We start from the raw sequence: 17,215 nt of genomic DNA on the forward strand, positions 1-17,215 counted from the left end.
TAGCTGCATCAAGGCTATATATAGCGATATTTCCCCTGCAAGTATGGAATAACCACACTTTTACTCTGAAAAATGCTTCTTCTTAGATAATTGTCATCTCAACCAGAAACCAGAATAGGCAAATTCATGCAACTGTAGATTTTGTGATGTTTCATTTTCACTGGTTCACCACCCCAATATATGTAATTTATTAGTCTATTCACTAACTCATTTGTTCTTCAAAATATTTTTGGCTATCTATTTTTTATGTGATCTTTTAGGTCCTGGCAGTCAACAATAAGCAAGGTCTGCAGGATCTCTGTTTTTTGTTGTTCTTGTTTTTTGAGGCGGAGTCTCGCTCTGTAGGCCAGGCTGGAGTGCAGTGGCGCCATCTCCTCTCCCTGCAAGCTCCGCCTCCTGGGTTCATGCCATTCTCCTGCCTCAGCCTCCCGAGTAGCTGGGACTACAGGCTCCCGCCACCATGCCCTGCTAATTTTTTTGTATTTTTAGCAGAGACGGGGTTTCACAGCGTTAGCCAGGACGGTCTTGATCTCCTGACCTTGTGATCTGCCCACCTCGGCCTCTCAAAGTGCTGGGATTACAGGCGTGAGCCACCGACCCCGACCAGGGTCTCTGCTTTTATGGTGCTTACGTTGTACCAGGAAAGATATATAATAAACAAACAAATAACTAAATCAAATGATTTATCTCAAGGTTTAGATAACATTGTTAAAATTTCATAACTCCGAGAATTGATACAGTCTGTAGAATTTACTTGTTTAATGATGTTATAGATTTTTTCCTATAATAGAACTTGCTATCACTGAATATGTCAACACACTTTCTCTCACTGCATTATTTGCAACTAGATTATAATAAAACATATATTTAAGTCATTTCCTATCATCAATACATAGATGTCATAGACGTCATTTTAAAATTTGCAGAAAGTATAATTCAAATGATTTTCATAAATTCTATACTATTTTTACATGGAGTATTTTTTCAAGTAATAAAGATTTGAGTTCATTTATGTGATGTTTAAAAAGATTTTTAAATGTGGAAGATAGTGGAGAGAATCGGCAATTTAGGGGCTCTGAAGCAGTTTAGGAAAGAAACGGAAATATTTGGTATCCGATCTCAATTTCAAAAAAGGTTTTCTTTACCTCAAAAACTGGAAGAAATGACTTTTCTACCTGTATATGGAGACTTATGACAGCACTTAAGAGGTCAGCATTGTGTTTCTTTCTTCATCCCTATTACAGATATGACTTTTTTCTCAGTTGTTCACATATTTGTATAAAATCTAATATTCCTCAGTACTGATTATGGTAGACATATACAAAATGTATTCCAAATATATTTTTCATCCTTGAATTTTATTTTGTGCATAGTTTTCTAACAATAATTGTTTGCTTTAAATTAAACATAAAATTAGAATTCATTATGAAACAAAAACTACCCCAAAGATAAAACTTCATTATTGATTTAGATTAGAATGCTCATACCATCCAAAAAACTAGACGTTCAAATAATCACATTTAAGCACACTATGGTACATATGTATGGTACAAATAACAGTGGAAAAGAGCAATGATTTTGTGAAATAAGCTGTAAGTTCTCAACAATTATAAATAGAGATCATAAATTTTTCAAATGAAACATGATAATATGAACTGTATTGTGAATACACATGGCTTCATGATTCTGAAAAATTTCTTACAATATTTTCTATAATTTTGCAGTTTGTAAAAAATGATTATGTTATTGCCACTCTCTCTTAAGTGTTTCATATACACATACACATGCATATATAGATACTTTTTAGACTAACTTTAGGTAAAATACTTTTCTAGATATACTTTTGGAAATTACTCAAAAACATACAATACAGAAAAACCAGTAGAAAGTATAAAATGTTCCAGACAACATCAGTTTGTTTTGTCTTGGAGACACACGATGTCCCACTTGCGAATCTAGAAATTTGAGAGTTTCAGGTCTTTTACTCAGCACTTAATCTGACACAAAATCAAAAGAAAGGTCTGTTTCAGCTTCTTGCTTCCCCAAATTAGGATGAATGAATGAAATGAAGGGTATATAATTGCAGTAGTTTGGCAGAGCATGAGGACAGTTTCGTTCTACAGCCTCCTCCTAAAATTCCAAATCGATGTGATTAGGGACAGAAAGTAAACAGCAAATAACAAGAGGAAGGAGGTGACCGTTTGCAAAGCTTTTATGTGGACCTTGGTGTTGGAATCTGGAGATCCTTTGCCATGGAGCTGCATCTTCTTGAGATGTTTACACAAAGAACAGATTAAGAGCAGAAAAGATAACAGGGACAGAGTAAAGGGTATTGTTTGCAAGCGTGGTTACAGTCATATCTGAAAGGTGCGTCGGATCACTCAATTTGATCTCCCAACTCACGTTTCCTTCATATTCTTTTGTCCACATACTCTCATCCATGTTTACCACAACAAGATGACAAACCAAAAATAACAAAGACCCCAATAGTATCACTGGAATGACACTCTTAATTCTCCTTTTTAAGTGAAGAAAAATAAAGTTGAAGAAATTGGCAATCTTGAGCAAATAAAATATGCTGAGGCTGGTAGCAACCCAGATGCTGAAATGGTTGGTTACAGCCCAGGCATTAATAGTAGTAATTCTTACTCCTAAACTATATGAACCTGGATTCAAAACAGTTGCATACCAATGTAATAATATTACCCAGAGCAAACCAACTCTGGAGACTGCCAGAGCAGTGAGAATTTGGTCAGCAAAGGAGATCTTTTGTCTCTTGACCCACTCAATGGAATTTACCAACACTATCAAGCCATTAGCAAAATTCCCAAGAACAAATGTAACCACTACTAGAATGGAAAAAATGATGGGTAGTAAAGTTATCATGTCTGAACAGACAAAAAGATAGAAAAAATGAAGGCCTAACAGCACTGGCTGTGATCCTTTAATATCCTGACCTTAAATTTTATGTGCACCTGATTTCTGAATGTGCAGTAACATTCTTTTTACTTTCAAATACTGTGACCAGTGTCAAACGAGAAAGTAGCAGTTTATGCTAATTGATAGTTCGATAAAGTATTTATGGAAAACATTCTAATTTTCAAACAGCTCAACTTAATTCATTCATTCAATGTCTGTTCTTGTTAGAGACTTGTTAGATACTGAAGTAGAAGTGAAACCGGAATTTTCATTTGCCAGCATGCAAATAAAGACATATTCTCTTTCAGTGTTTTGCAATGTTTTCCTCGTTTCACCTTTCCATAATTTGTGTTCAGTAACTTTAGCTGTTTGTTATGGAAAATGTGCCACATATTTCATACAGTAAATGCCTAAATCTTAAAGGGAGATTAGTCATAACTAGGATCATCACCATGACCAATTTTTATGCTAGATTTAAATAGACAAAATCCAAACTTTTTAATCAAAATCATCGAAAATTTTCTTGGGAACCATGGGAATGCCAATACACCTTAAAATCTTATTCCTGCTAACCAGTACTTTTGTATGACATTATTGTTAACAAGCTCATAAAACATACACACATAGACAGACACACACACATACACACACCCATCCAGAAAAAATGAACTTTTAAAATAATTTCCAAAATGGAAAATGCGTTTCCAGGAGGTCATCCTGGTGAAATTAGTCCTATTTTCCCACTCAGGGTTTTCAGCCCATAAAAATATATTAAACATATCTCTCATACTTAGACCCTTGGTAAAGTTACTCTCAAGTCTATTGAATGTCTAAATATTTGTTATTTCATTAAAATATTCAACATTTTTGTAAATATTCCTGAGTATCCCATTATTTGACATCTTGCAGTATTTTCCCACCACAGACAGGGTGACTACCTTGCCCCTGGACTCTGAGTACACTCACATAGCTTGCTTTGATTAACAGAAAATTGGTAGACTTCACACAGAGGTTTGAGATGGTTTCCACACTGGAGTTTCTTTTCCTTTTCTGTTTATTATGAGAACATTGCCTGGCTACTACTCTGTTCCCAGAAGGAGAATGAGAAAATAATGGAGTCAGTTTGTCCCTGCCTGATCCAGCCTACAATGTCCAAACTCTAACTAATTCCAAGACGCAGAACTTGGCCCATCTCATATCACCAGAGCCATCCAGCAAACCCAGCTTAGAAAAACTGAATCCAAAGACATGTGAGATATCGATATGTAATGTAGTGTTGGAGAGGTTTCTCTGGCAGTAAAACCTAACTGATATAGGTACTCTGCTAAACCAAGCGTGTGGGAAATATGTCCACCCTTGTTGTGTCAGGAATAGAGGAGCCAAAAGAAAAATAGATAAGGAATGGCAAAGTTTTGTCATGCAAGGTAGATAATTAAAGGTAGAGGCTGGGCGCGGTGGCTCACGCCTGTAATCCCAGCACTTTGGGAGGCTGAGGTGGGCAGATCAAGAGGTCAGGGGATCGAGACCATTCTGGCTAACACGGTGAAACCCCGTCTCTACAAAAAATACAAAAAATTAGCCAGGCGTGGTGGCGGGCGCCTGTAGTCCCAGCTACTCGGGAGGCTGAGGCAGGAGAATGGTGTGAAGCCCGGAGGTGCAGTTTGCAGTGAGCGGAGATGGCGCCACAGCACTCCAGCCTGGGCGACAGAGCAAGACTCCGTCTCAAAAAAAAAAAAAAAAGGAGAAAAAAACCTTTGGAAAGATCTGGGTACTTCAGGTAGCGTCTTCTCTTATTTCTACATGTTGTAACTAAAATAAAGTTCCTACTTCAACTCTCTTAGAGTTGTATGTAAAGATATATAAATGGTGAATTTTTTCCTAGGTATATAATGAGCAGAGTAATCAATAATTTTTACGGTGCACTTCTCCTAATAATTTTCAAATAAAATTATAATGCACACTTAGAAATGAGTCAAAATAAAAATGGTAAACACAGCAATGTATTATAAACTCTCATGTAACCATCATATAGGGCAAGACGTGGAACATTGCAAAGAGCCTAGGTCCACCTCCATGCTGCTTTTCAAGCCCCTAAATGTTTCTTCACATCTGGTAACAATTTTCTACTTTTCCCAACACTTGGGTCACACAATACAATAAAAGCTTCATCTAGGCCTTATCCTGCAAGTTGGAAGAAACAGGAAATTGATTTCATGTGATTAGCTTTTTGTTTTGTTTTGTTTTGTTTTGTTTTTGGCATAGCAGCTTGATGAGTCCTCACCACAAACTCTCCTTACAGGGAAATTCAATGAACAGCACTGGATCTCAAAATGCCGTTCCAATAAATAAAATATAGTACCTCAATTACAAATACACCATTGTATTCCATGAATTAACTTTTATTTTGCTTATAATGTAGAAATGGGGCTCTTTGCCTTCAAACTGCATCATTACCCAAGTGAGAGATCAAAGAGGTGAGGGGAAACTTACATTTGATTTGTTTAGTCCTAAAATCCTCTTTTTAAAAATAAGAGATTAGGGTGTGGTGGCACGTGCCTGTCATCTCACTACTCAGGAGGCTGAGGCAGGAGAATCGTTTGAACCCAAGAGGCGGAGGTTGCAGTGAGCTGAGATGGCGCCACTGCACTCCAGCCTGGGCTAGAGAGCGAGACTCCGTCTCAAAAGAAAAATAAATAAATAATAAAAATAATAAACAAATAAAAATAATAGATTGATCATGAAATGGTTTATCTCTCTGATTAAAGAATTGTATTTACGTTAAAAACTAAATCTTTATTATAGTGTTCCTTGGATTAGTTTAAGGTCATCCATAAATAACTATTTTCTTAAGCAATGTATTTTAAACTAAACTAAACTTAATTTCTAAATCTAAATGTATTTAGCTTGACTTGAACTTTACCGTTTACTAATGTAACTTGCCCATAATGATATTCTTTTTTTAAATTACGTAGGCATTATCCAATTTATGAATGTATATATTTCAAAAAGTAAATTATTTAATGGGATAGATGTAGATAGAGATGATGATGATAGCTACAAGGTAGAATGCTAGCTAATAAATGTGACCATTCATTTTTCTAAGTGCTACAATTCAGGGTAATGGGATAACACAATTATTCTTTCTCCTGGCTTTATGATTCTCATATTATTCTCAGCATCAGGGCTTAGACTGGAATAATACCTTTGATGGAGGACATTTCCCTTACCCCTTCATGGGAGGGAACTGGGGCTCACTGACGCTAGAACCCGCCAGCTGCTTTAGGGCTGGCAGGGGTGAAATCCACTCGCTGGGACCCACTGCGCCCAGCCCTCATGGGAGGGAGCACACAGGTGAACAGGTGCAGGAGCACTTTTGGATGCCAGCAGGAACAAATTCTGTGCAGGCCCCGCAGCAGCATCTAGGGGGGTGCCCGCACCCCTGAAACCTCGAGGGGGAGGGTGTTACAGTGCTCTTTTAGCTCTGCTATCTGCAGACGTCTTAAGTGTTAGTAGCTCAGTGGGCCCTTTGCCTTTTCGCTTGAGGCGGCTGCCTCTTGCCAGCAAGGGCAGAGGTTCAGTGTAACAACTTTTCGTATCTGCATTCCTGGCTCCTGAGCTCTCGTCCAGCTTCCAAGAAAAATGAGGTTGCACAACCGAATTGGAGGATGGTAAATGAGGGAGATTTTATTTTGATGGAAGTGACTCTCAGCAGGAAGGGGAGCTGGAAAGGGAATGTGAAGCAGGAAGGTAATCTTCCCCTGAAGTCCGGCTGTCTCCAGCCAGACTCTTCTCGAAAGTCACGCCTTCAACCTGTCCCTCTGAAGTCAAGCCACTTCTCTCCAACGTCCCACCATAGTCTACAACATTGAGCTGCTTCTCCTCTCGATCTTCAGCCACTTCTCACTACCGGTGGAGCCTGGGGTTTTATGGGCATAGGATGAGGGGTGGGGCAGGCCAAAAAAGGCAACATTTGAGCGGGAAAACAGGGATAGAAGTACTCCCTTTGGGCCACAGTCTCAGTCTATTTGGCTTGAGAGTGGGGCTTTAGCTGAGGACCTGCCCTCTTCTGTCTAGAATTTCTCAGCCTCCTGCTCCTATCACCTTCACATAGTATTTCGTCAATGACAACTTTAAACCAACATATTTCCATAAGTTTGCTAGCTATTTTTTTCTTTTATTAAATTCTAAAAATCATGGCAAACATGACTTCCAGCAAATAGCACCTGCTCTTTGTTTTTTTTGTTTTTTTGTTTTTTTGCATTTTCATATGAACATGTACAAATACTCTGTGCAATTATACAGTACATAAAATTTATCATATGTATCAATAGCATCATTAGCAAGCCAAATTCTTTCAAATGGTTATTTACATTCTCAGCTACTGTGATGAAATATGGAGTATTTTATTTTATTTTATTTTGAGATGGAGTCTCACTCTGTTGCCCAGGCTAGAGTGCCATGGTACAATCTCAGCTCACTGCAACCTCCGACTCCCAGGTTCAAGCAATTCTCCTTGCATCAGCCTCCTGAGTAGCTGGGATTAAAAGCATCCACCACCACACCCGGCTAATTTTTGTATTTTTTAGCAGAGATGGGGTTTTGCCATGTTGGCCAGGCTAGTCTTGAACTCCTGACCTCAGGTGATCTGCCTGTCTCGGCCTCCCAAAGTGTTGGGATTACAGACGTGAGCCACTGCACCTGGTCCCTTGGAGTATTTTATTATCGCAAGCAATGCAGCACTACACATACAAAAACATACCCAAAGATTATACTAAATAAGTTTTACACTTTAACACATTTAACTTTCTGGTTTTTTCTCTAATAGAGAGCCAAAAAATTATAGTAACAAAATATTTTTTCCAACACATGTGTGCACATACTGTGATTTTTGAATGGTAACAATATGACTGAAATTATTTTATTTAAGGATAAATTTAGGGATAATCGTCCATATAATTTAATATCTGCAGTACTATAATTTATTGAAAATTCAGTAATTTCTGTCACTTTGTGCACTGTAAATAATTAAATTGGAAATAAGAACAAAAGGTGTCCAGCAATGTATCAATATTCAAAATTTGATGTTTCAAATTAAGATTCGCATTAAGAATTTGAATTTATAGTTCTTGCTTATATATTATTTTTAAAATTAAAGAAAAGTTTTTTTCGTTTTTGAGATGGAGTTTCATTCTTGTTGCCCAGGCTGGAGTGCAATGGCACAATCTCTGCCCACTACAACCTCCGCCTCCCAGGTTGAAGCGATTCTCCTGCCTCAGCCTCCCTAGTAGTTGGGATTACAGGAGCCCGCCACCACACCCAGCTAATTTTTTGTATTTTCTAGTAGATACGGGCTTTCACCATGTTGGCCAGGCTGGTCTTGAACTCCTGACCTCAGGTGATCCACCCGCCTCAGCCACCCAAAGTGCTGGGATTACAGGCCTGAGCCACTTTGCCCGGCCCTAAAATTTTAACTTGCGTTTATAACTACTATAAAAGTCTATTTGACTTTATTCAGCAAAAACTCTAATAATTACAATTCTATCTATGAGAATATGTAGTTTCAGTGTAATTTTATATTCATTATTTTACTTTTTTTGCCTTTTAAATATTTTTATTATTGTGGAACATAGCATACAGACAGAAAGCAACAAAACCTAAAAGCCCAGTAAGAGAAAAAATTATAACTTTACTCCCCGTGTTGACCACATCTTGGTCAAAAAATAGAATTTTCCAGCCATCCAGACACTCCCCATATATGCCTTCTGTTGATCCCACTCTCCTCTTGTTTTCCTCCTCCCTACTATCCATATTGTTGTAATAGTCACTCATATGTTTCACTTTAGAGTTTTGTCACCAATGTAATAAATTGCAATGTATTAAAGATATATTTTTGAAAACTTTATATAAATGGAATTACAATGAATGTTTTTCACTATTGATAGATCCTCTTACACTTGTGAGTATTATCTAATCAGCTCAAATTTGTTTATTTTCTTTGTTATATACATTTTTTGTAAACATGTCTCTCTAGTTGGTTCATTTTGATTACTGTATAGTACTATACTCTTATATAGGTATGCCATAATTTATTTATCTATTTTATCACTGATGGACATTTGAGAAACTTCTCAACTTTAGCTATGAAAACACAGTGATATTCATGTGTGTGTATACATTTTCTGGTAAGAGTACCTGTACTGAGTCTTAAGATGTGCTCCTTCATCTTCATCAGATAATGCCATACTAAGCCAAAGAATTATATCAATTTATACTTCTAGGAGCAGTGTTTGAAAATTCTCATTACTTCTTGTTCTTTTCAAAATTAGTAATATCAGAATAATTTTCACAGTTTTATATTTATATAAAAATTATTAAACTTAACATTTTATAATTCTTTTTCTATTCAATTTTAAAACGTAACTTTAGTTCAAAAATTACATATTACTCTTTTATCATTCTATGATTGTGATTTTATACACATTTCTCAAGAATGAATTGCATATTTTATGCACTTATTCGTATTCTATTATTAAATTTTCTAATCATTTTTCATGAAGTTTCAAATTCTCATTTGATATCAGCAAATATAATTATACCAGAGATATTCCTTCAGTCAAACATTATGTCAAATCATTTTGAGAAAATATGATTAGTCATTGGCATATTGCAAGGGAAATTTGGAGTGTTTAACAGGCCCTGAAAGGACTCATACAAAGTGTTGAAATATAAAAATGTTTATACATTTAATATAGGTATCATGGGAAAATACAAATTCTACCATTACTAGTATGGAAAAAAATGATTGGTAGTAAACTTCCCATGAACTGAACAAACACACCTTAAAAAAAGGCAAGTCTAATATCACTGGTCATGATCCCCCTTAAGGTCCTGACCTTAAACTCTATGTGTACCTGAATTCTGAATGTGCACTAATATTTTTGATGCTTTTAAATTCAGTTGTGTGACCAATGTCAAGCAGTAAAGCACCAGCACATGCTTATAGATGAGTTCAATGCTGTCTTTATGGAAAATATGTTATTCTCAGAACAGCTCAAGTTAACTACTATTCATACACTGTTCTTTCTATTTTTTCTTTTGAAAAAATTTGAATAAAATTTTTCATAATGACGTTGAAGTAAAAGCTGATTTCTCATTTGCAAGCATGCAAATGAAGACATATTCTCTTTCATTGTTTTGCAATTTTTTCCCTCTTTAACTTCTCCATAATTTTTGTTCAGCAACATCAGTTGTTAGGAAAATTGTAAAACCCAATACATAGATTATATATTGGATATCTACATTTTTGAAGGGAGTTTGGTCGTAACTAGAATCATGGCCAAAGTGAATTTGTTTTCCTCAGTACCAGATTTATGTAGACAGAATCCAACTTTTCCTATCAAATGCATTCAAGATTTTTTTGGGAACCCCAGGAAGGCCAGTACTCTTTAAAATCTGGTTGCTGCTAATACCTCTGTATAACCTTATTGGTAACAAGCCAATTAACACGTACAAAGCACCACAACCCCCCCGCCCACACACACACCACATGGATGGGAGGAATTATTGTCCTATAATTTTCAAAATGAGAAATAAATTTCAGGGAGGTCATGTAGGTTGAAAAGTCCTTATTTTCCCACTCATGCTTTTTAGCCCATTTTCAATATTTATCAAACTGATCTCTCATGCTTAGGTCTATAAGTAAGTTATCCTTTTGGGTCTATTAAGTCTTTAAATATTAATTATTTAATTAAAAATATTAAGCAATTTTGTAAATATTCCTTGAGCACTTAAAAAACATGTGTTTTCCACTGAAGAAACTAGACTTCTCTACATGTGATATTTGAATATATTTTTTTCTTTTTAATTTATTTTTGATTACTTAATGGCTTAAGATTAATAGATGCTAAAATAAGACTCCAACCTTGGATTGTATTTCTTTTCAGTTTTGATAATATAATTGTTTCTAAGAAATGAACTTCAAGTCTGATGGCCAGGACAGAAACCCAGATACTCTGTTTCATATAGATATGAACTTAGACTATATTTTACAACTACTATCAGCCTTAGGATAGCCATCTGTAAAATGCACACACAACACCCTCCTTGAGTAGCCTTTATGAGGAGTTAGTACACTATTTGTATAACTGCTTTCAATTTCACCTGTCTGATACAGGCAGAAACCAAGTGTTGCTAGGTTTTCATTTGATCCTGTGTTACTTGATATGTAGAAGTTACCTGTGAAAACTTCCACTCTTGAGTAGATACAGCAGGTTCCAGCAGGCAAAATATTCTTCTGCAGCAGCTAGGATAAGATAAATAAAAGGCCAAAATTATATTTTCAATTCATCGGAGAGCTGTGCAAACAAGGAGGGCCAGCTAAACTAAAATCCAGCACAAGGAGAGTCTTTATAGGTGAAGAGTCAACTTATATATTTAATGCAATCTCTATCAAATTCTGGCGGGCTTTTTTGGTAGACAATAAAAAACTACTCCTAAATGTATCTGGAAATGCCAAGTGACAAGAGCACCTAGAGAAATAATTTAAAAAGAACAAAGTAGGGGGATTACAGTTTCTCATTTCAAAGTTTGCTAAAAGCTGGACTAATCATCAGGACACTGGCATTTTTAATACTATAGACAAGAATAATGAAACACAATTAAGAGTCCACAAATTAGTAACAACATTTATTATCAGCTAATTTCAAAAACCATACCATTTCAATTAAATAAGAATCATTTTTATCAATAAATGATGCTAGACAAAATGAATATTCTCATGCATAAAGATGAATTTAGGCTACTGCCAATGTCCATATAGAGGCTAGCAGCCTTGGATCCACCTGCACCCCACCCCAGTCTATGAGTGTGTACTCTGCCACACTACTGATGCTGCTGGCATGTGTGAACAAGGATGAGCCACAATGCCACTGCCCAACAAAGTGCTTAGGCTGGCACCATCCTTCAGAGTATCATAACCAGCAATCCAGGAACACAATAGCCCTTCCAGCATAGCAGATTCCCAACCTTGAGGGGAAAGAGAGCAAAGCCAGGGGCCCAATACTAGCCTCCCAGAGTTACAGCATTCAGCGCGGGAGTGCTGAGCTGATCCTTGGCACCCCCAAAATCTACCATAAACAAAGCTAGTAAATGAAACCCACCTTATTCTGAAATCAAACCCCCAAGGGTATCAAAGAAGATAAAAGAAAAAAAAAGAACCCATCCAAAGTACAGCAATTTCAAAGATTCAAGGAACATCAGCCCACACAGATGAGAAAGAATTAGCACAAGAACTCTGGCAACACGAAAAGCCAGAGAATGTCTTCTTACCTCCAAACAACCACACTAGTTCAGCAGCAATGGTTCTTGACCAGGCTGAAAAGGCAGAAATGACAGAAATAGAATTCAGAATACGGATGGGAATGAAGATCAATGAGATTCAGGAGAAAGTAAAAACCAAATCCAAAGTTTTTAAGGAATGCAATAAAATGATGCAGAAGTTGAAATACAAAATGGTTATTTTAAAAAAGAAAAAAAAGTGTTCTGACAGAACTGAAAAACTAACATCAAGAATTTCAGAACACAATGGAAAGTATTCACGGCATAATTGAGCAAGCTGGGGAAAGAATCAACGAAGGAACCAAACTGATCTGACTGAACTAAAAACTCACAAGAAGACCATCCCCAAGGCACATAGTCATCAGCTTCTCCAAGCTCAAAATAAAAGAAAAAATGCTAAAGTCAACTGGAAGAGAAAGGACAGATCACCTACAAAGGGAACCCCATCAGGCTAACAATGGACCTTTTAGTAGAAGCCCTACAAACAGAAAGAGAATGGGGGCTTACATTCAGCAGTTTTGTTTTTTAAAAAGAATTTTTAATCAAGAATTTAGTATCCACCCAAACTAAGCTTCATAAGTGAAAGGGAAATAAGATCTTTTCAGAGAAGCAAATGCTAAGGGATTTCATTACCACCAGCCGTGCCTCACAAGGGGTCCTGAAGGGAGTACTAAACATGGAAAGAAAAGATCTTTACTGACAACACAAATACACTTAAGTACATAGACCAGTAACACTATAAAGTAACCACACAACCCAATCTGCATAATAACCAGCTAACAACATGATGAAACAATCAAATCTTCACATATCAACACTAACCTCGAATGTAAAAAGGCTAATTGCCCCAGTTAAAGAGCAAAGAGTGGCAAGTTGGATAAAAAAGCATAGCTTAATGGTATGCTGTCCTTAAGAGACCCATCTCACGTGTAATGATATGCATAGGTTCGAAGTAAAGGAATGAAGAAAAATCTACCAAGCAAATAAAAAATAGAAAAAAAAAACAGAGTTACTATTCTAATTTCATAAAAAAAGTCTTCAAATCAACAAAGATCAAAAAAGACAAGGAAGGGCATTATGTAAAGTAAAAGACTCAATTCACGAGAAGACCTAACTATTCTGAATATATATGCAGCCAACATAGGAACACCCAGATTCATAATGCAAGTTCTTAGAGACCTATGAAAAGACTTAGATAAACACACAACACTAGTGGGAGAATTCAACACCCCACAGACAGCATTAGACAGATGATCGAGACAGAAAACTGACAAAGGTACTCAGAATCTGAACTAAACACTTGACCAAATGAACCTAATAGACCACCACAGAACAGTTCATCCCAAAAGAACAGAACACACATTCTTCTCATCTGCACATGGCATGTAATCTAAAATGAACCACACAATCTAACATAAAACAATTCCTAGCAAATACAAAACAACAAAAAATATACCAGTCACGTTCTTGGACCACAGCCCTATAAAAATGTAAGTAAATACTAAGACAATAGCTTAAAACCATATAATTACATGGAAATTAAACAACCCTCTCCTGAATGAATTTTGGGTACATATGAAATTAAGGCAGAAACCAAGAAATTCTTTGAAACTAATGAGAAAAAAGATACAACATACCAGAATTTCTGGGATACAGCTAAGGCAGTGTTAAGAGGAAAGTTTGTAGCACTAAATGCCCACATTGAAAAGTTAGAAAGATCTCAAATTAACAACCTAACATCCCAACAAAAAGACCTAGACAACCATGAGCAAACCAATGCCAAAGCTAACAGAAGACAAGGAATAACCAACATCAGAGCTGAAGTGAAGGAAATTGCAATGCATAAAATCATACAAAAGATCAGTGGGCTGAGGAGTTTTTTTTTTTTTTTAATTAAGATAGATAGAACACTAGCCACAATGATAAAAAGAGAGAATATACAAATGAACACTTTCAGAAATGACAAAGGGGACATTACCACTGACCCCACTGAAATGCAAACAACCTTCACAAACTACTATCAACACCTCTATGCATACAAGCTAGAAAACCTAGAAGAAATGCATAAATTCCTGGGCATATACAACCTCCAAGACTGAACTAAGAAGAAATTGCATCCCTAAATAAACCGATCATGAGTTCCAAAATTGAATCAGTAATAAGAAGCCTGCCAACCAAAAAAAGCCCAGGACCAGACAGATTCACAGCTGAATTCTATCAAATGTATAACAAAGCACTGGTATGATTTATACAGAACCTATTCTAAGAAACTGAGGAAAAGGGACTCCTCCATAACTCATTCTATAAAGCCAGCAGCACCCTAATAACTAAACTTTTCAGAGACACAACAAAAAATAGAAAACTTCAGACCAATATCCTTAATAAACACAGATGAAAAAGTACTCAAAAAATACTAGCAAACTGAATCCAGCAGCACATCAAAAAGCTAATCCACCATAATCAAGTAGGCTTTATCACTAACATACAAGGTTGTTTCAGCATATGCAGATCAATAAGTGTGATTCATCACATAAGCAGAACTAATTAACGAAAATCACATTATCATCTCGATAGATGCAGAAAAGGCTTTCAATAAATTCAACATCTCTTCATATTAAAAACTCTCAACAAACTAGGAATTGAAGGTATATACTTCACAATAATAAGCACCACCTATGACAAACAAAGCCACATCATACCGAATGAGCAAAACTGGAAGTATTCCCCTGGAAGATAGGAAAAAGACAAGGATATCTTCTCTCACCACTCTTAATCAATTACTGGAAGTCCTGGCCAAAGCAATCAGGCAACAGAAAGAAATAAAAGTCATCTAAGTAGGAAGAGAAGAAGTCAAACTATCCCTGTTTGTAGACAATATAATCCTATACCTAGAAATCCCAACAGTATTTGCCCAAAATCTCCTTGATCTTACAAACAAACTCAGCAAATTCTCAGGATACAAAAATCAATGTACAAAAATTAGTAACATTCCTATATATCAACAACATCCAAACAGAGACAAATAAAGAAAGCAATCCCTTTCACAATAGCAGCAAAGGAATACAATATAGACAGGAATACAGCTGACCAGGGAGGTGAAATATCGCTACAAAGAGTATTACAAAACATTGCTCACAGAAATCAAATATGACACAGACAAGTGGAAAAAGATTCCGGCCTCATGGATAGAAAGAATCAATACTGCTAAAATGCCCATGCTGCCTAAAGCAATTTACAGATTCAATGCTATTTCTGACAAACTACCAGTGACATTCTTCACCAAAGTAGAAAAAAACTATTTTAAAGTTCATATGGAATAAAAAAAAAAAAAAGAAAGAGCCCAAATAGCCATGGCAATCCCAAGGAAAAAGAACAAGCTGGAGGCACATTACCTAACTTTGAACCATACTGCAAGGCAACAGTAACCAAAACAGCATGGCAATGGTACAAAAGCAGGAACATAGACCAAGGAAATGGAATAGAGAGCCCAGAAATAATGCCACCCACCTACAGCCATCTGATCTTCAACAAAGTTAAGAAAAACAAGCAATGGGGAGAGACCCCCTATTCAACAAATAATGCTGAGATAACTGGCTAGTCACATGCAGAAGATTCAAACTGGATACTTTCCTAATACATATACAAAAATCAAAGCAAGCTGGATTAAATACTAAAATGTAAAACCTAAAACTGTAAAAAGAAAAATAACACCTGAAAAATAACCTAGGAAATACCTTTCTGGACATAGGATCTGGCAAAGAGTTCATGACAAAGATGCCAAAAGCAATTGCAACAAAAACAGAAATTGATAAATGAAACTTAATTAAACTAAAGAGTTTCTGCACAAGAAAAGAAATTATCAACAGAGTAAACAGACAACCTGCAGAATGGGAGAAAATATTTTGCTAACTATGCATCTGACAAAGTCCTATTCAGAATCTATAAGGAACTTGATTTTGCGAGCAAAAAACAAACACCTCCATTTAAAAATGAATAAAAGGCATAGACAATTTTCAAGTGAAGACATACACACAGCCAACAAGCATATGAAAAAATGCTCAATATGAATGAATCATTAAAGAAATGCAAATCAAAACCACAATGAGATAACCTCTCACACCCCTCAGAATGCCTATTACAAAACAAACAAACAAACAAACAAACAAACAAAAACAGACTCTGTCAAGGTTGTGATGAAAGGGAATGCTTTTATACTGCTGGTGGGAATGTAAAACAGAAACAGCAAAGCAAGTACCACATGTTCTCACTTACAAGTGGGAGCTAAACATTAAATACATATGGACACAAAGAAGGGAACTACAGACACCAGGGCCCACATGAAGACGGAGGGCAGGAGGGGGGTGAGGATCAAAAAGTTACCTATCAGGTACTCTGCTTATCACCCCAGTGATGAAATAATCTATACATCAAGTTCCCATGCCATGCAATTTACTTATATAACAAACCTGCACATATACCTCTGAACCTAAAATAAAATCTAAAAAAAATTAAAAACTGCAGACAGAAGTGAGATTTCTCTTTAAATAAGGCAGGATTGATTTAGTGATTTAGTGATATTTGAGGAGTGGTAGTGTTTAGTGTTGATATCTGAGAAAGAGCATTCCAAGAAGAAAGGACACAAGTATGAAGTCCCTGAGGCAATGCTTGGCATATTCAAGAAGTGACACAAAGGCCAATGTTGCTAGCATGGGATGAGCCAGGTGTTTTAGGACAGACAGGCAGACAAAATCAGATCATTCAAATGATTATAGGACTTCGTAAGGATTTTGGCCTTACTCTGAATGAGTTGAGAAGCCACTGAAAAATCTGGAGCAGAAGAACAGCATGATCAAATTTGCACTTTTGCAGGCTCTCTCTGGCTGCTACATTGAGAATACATCTGGGGAATGTGCAGAACTAGAAAAAATTATTAGGAGTTGATAGCAATTATCTTGGCAAG

The 17,215-nt window shown here is 36.3% G+C and overlaps 3 protein-coding genes across 4 annotated transcripts in view; all 3 read right to left on the reverse strand.

Annotated features, from left to right (window-relative positions):
- The window catches only part of LOC739542 (salivary acidic proline-rich phosphoprotein 1/2), a 201,555-nt gene that overhangs the window by 116,894 nt on the left and 67,446 nt on the right, over nucleotides 1–17,215 (reverse strand). For both annotated transcript variants that reach the window (XR_008538438.2, XM_016922979.3), the window contains exon 2: nucleotides 11,155–11,221. Coding sequence is in view for 1 of the 2 variants with exons in the window: in XM_016922979.3 (XP_016778468.3) it covers nucleotides 11,155–11,221 (67 nt within the window). In the remaining variant the exon portion in view is untranslated. The remainder of the gene's footprint in view (nucleotides 1–11,154; nucleotides 11,222–17,215) is intronic.
- On the reverse strand, nucleotides 1,340–2,886 carry LOC129136603 (taste receptor type 2 member 30-like). Its single transcript, XM_063786348.1, is given in 2 exon segments — nucleotides 1,340–2,334; nucleotides 2,336–2,886. Coding segments are annotated over 2 exon segments (768 nt in total). The 3' UTR covers nucleotides 1,340–2,117.
- LOC739490 (taste receptor type 2 member 46) overlaps nucleotides 1,340–17,215 on the reverse strand; it is a 101,925-nt gene continuing 86,049 nt past the window's right edge. The window contains exon 5 of the mRNA XM_063786345.1: nucleotides 1,340–11,221. The gene's annotated coding sequence lies outside the window, so the exon portion shown is untranslated. The remainder of the gene's footprint in view (nucleotides 11,222–17,215) is intronic.

Source organism: Pan troglodytes, chromosome 10 (assembly GCF_028858775.2).
Source record: "Pan troglodytes isolate AG18354 chromosome 10, NHGRI_mPanTro3-v2.0_pri, whole genome shotgun sequence".
NCBI lineage: Eukaryota > Metazoa > Chordata > Mammalia > Primates > Hominidae > Pan > Pan troglodytes.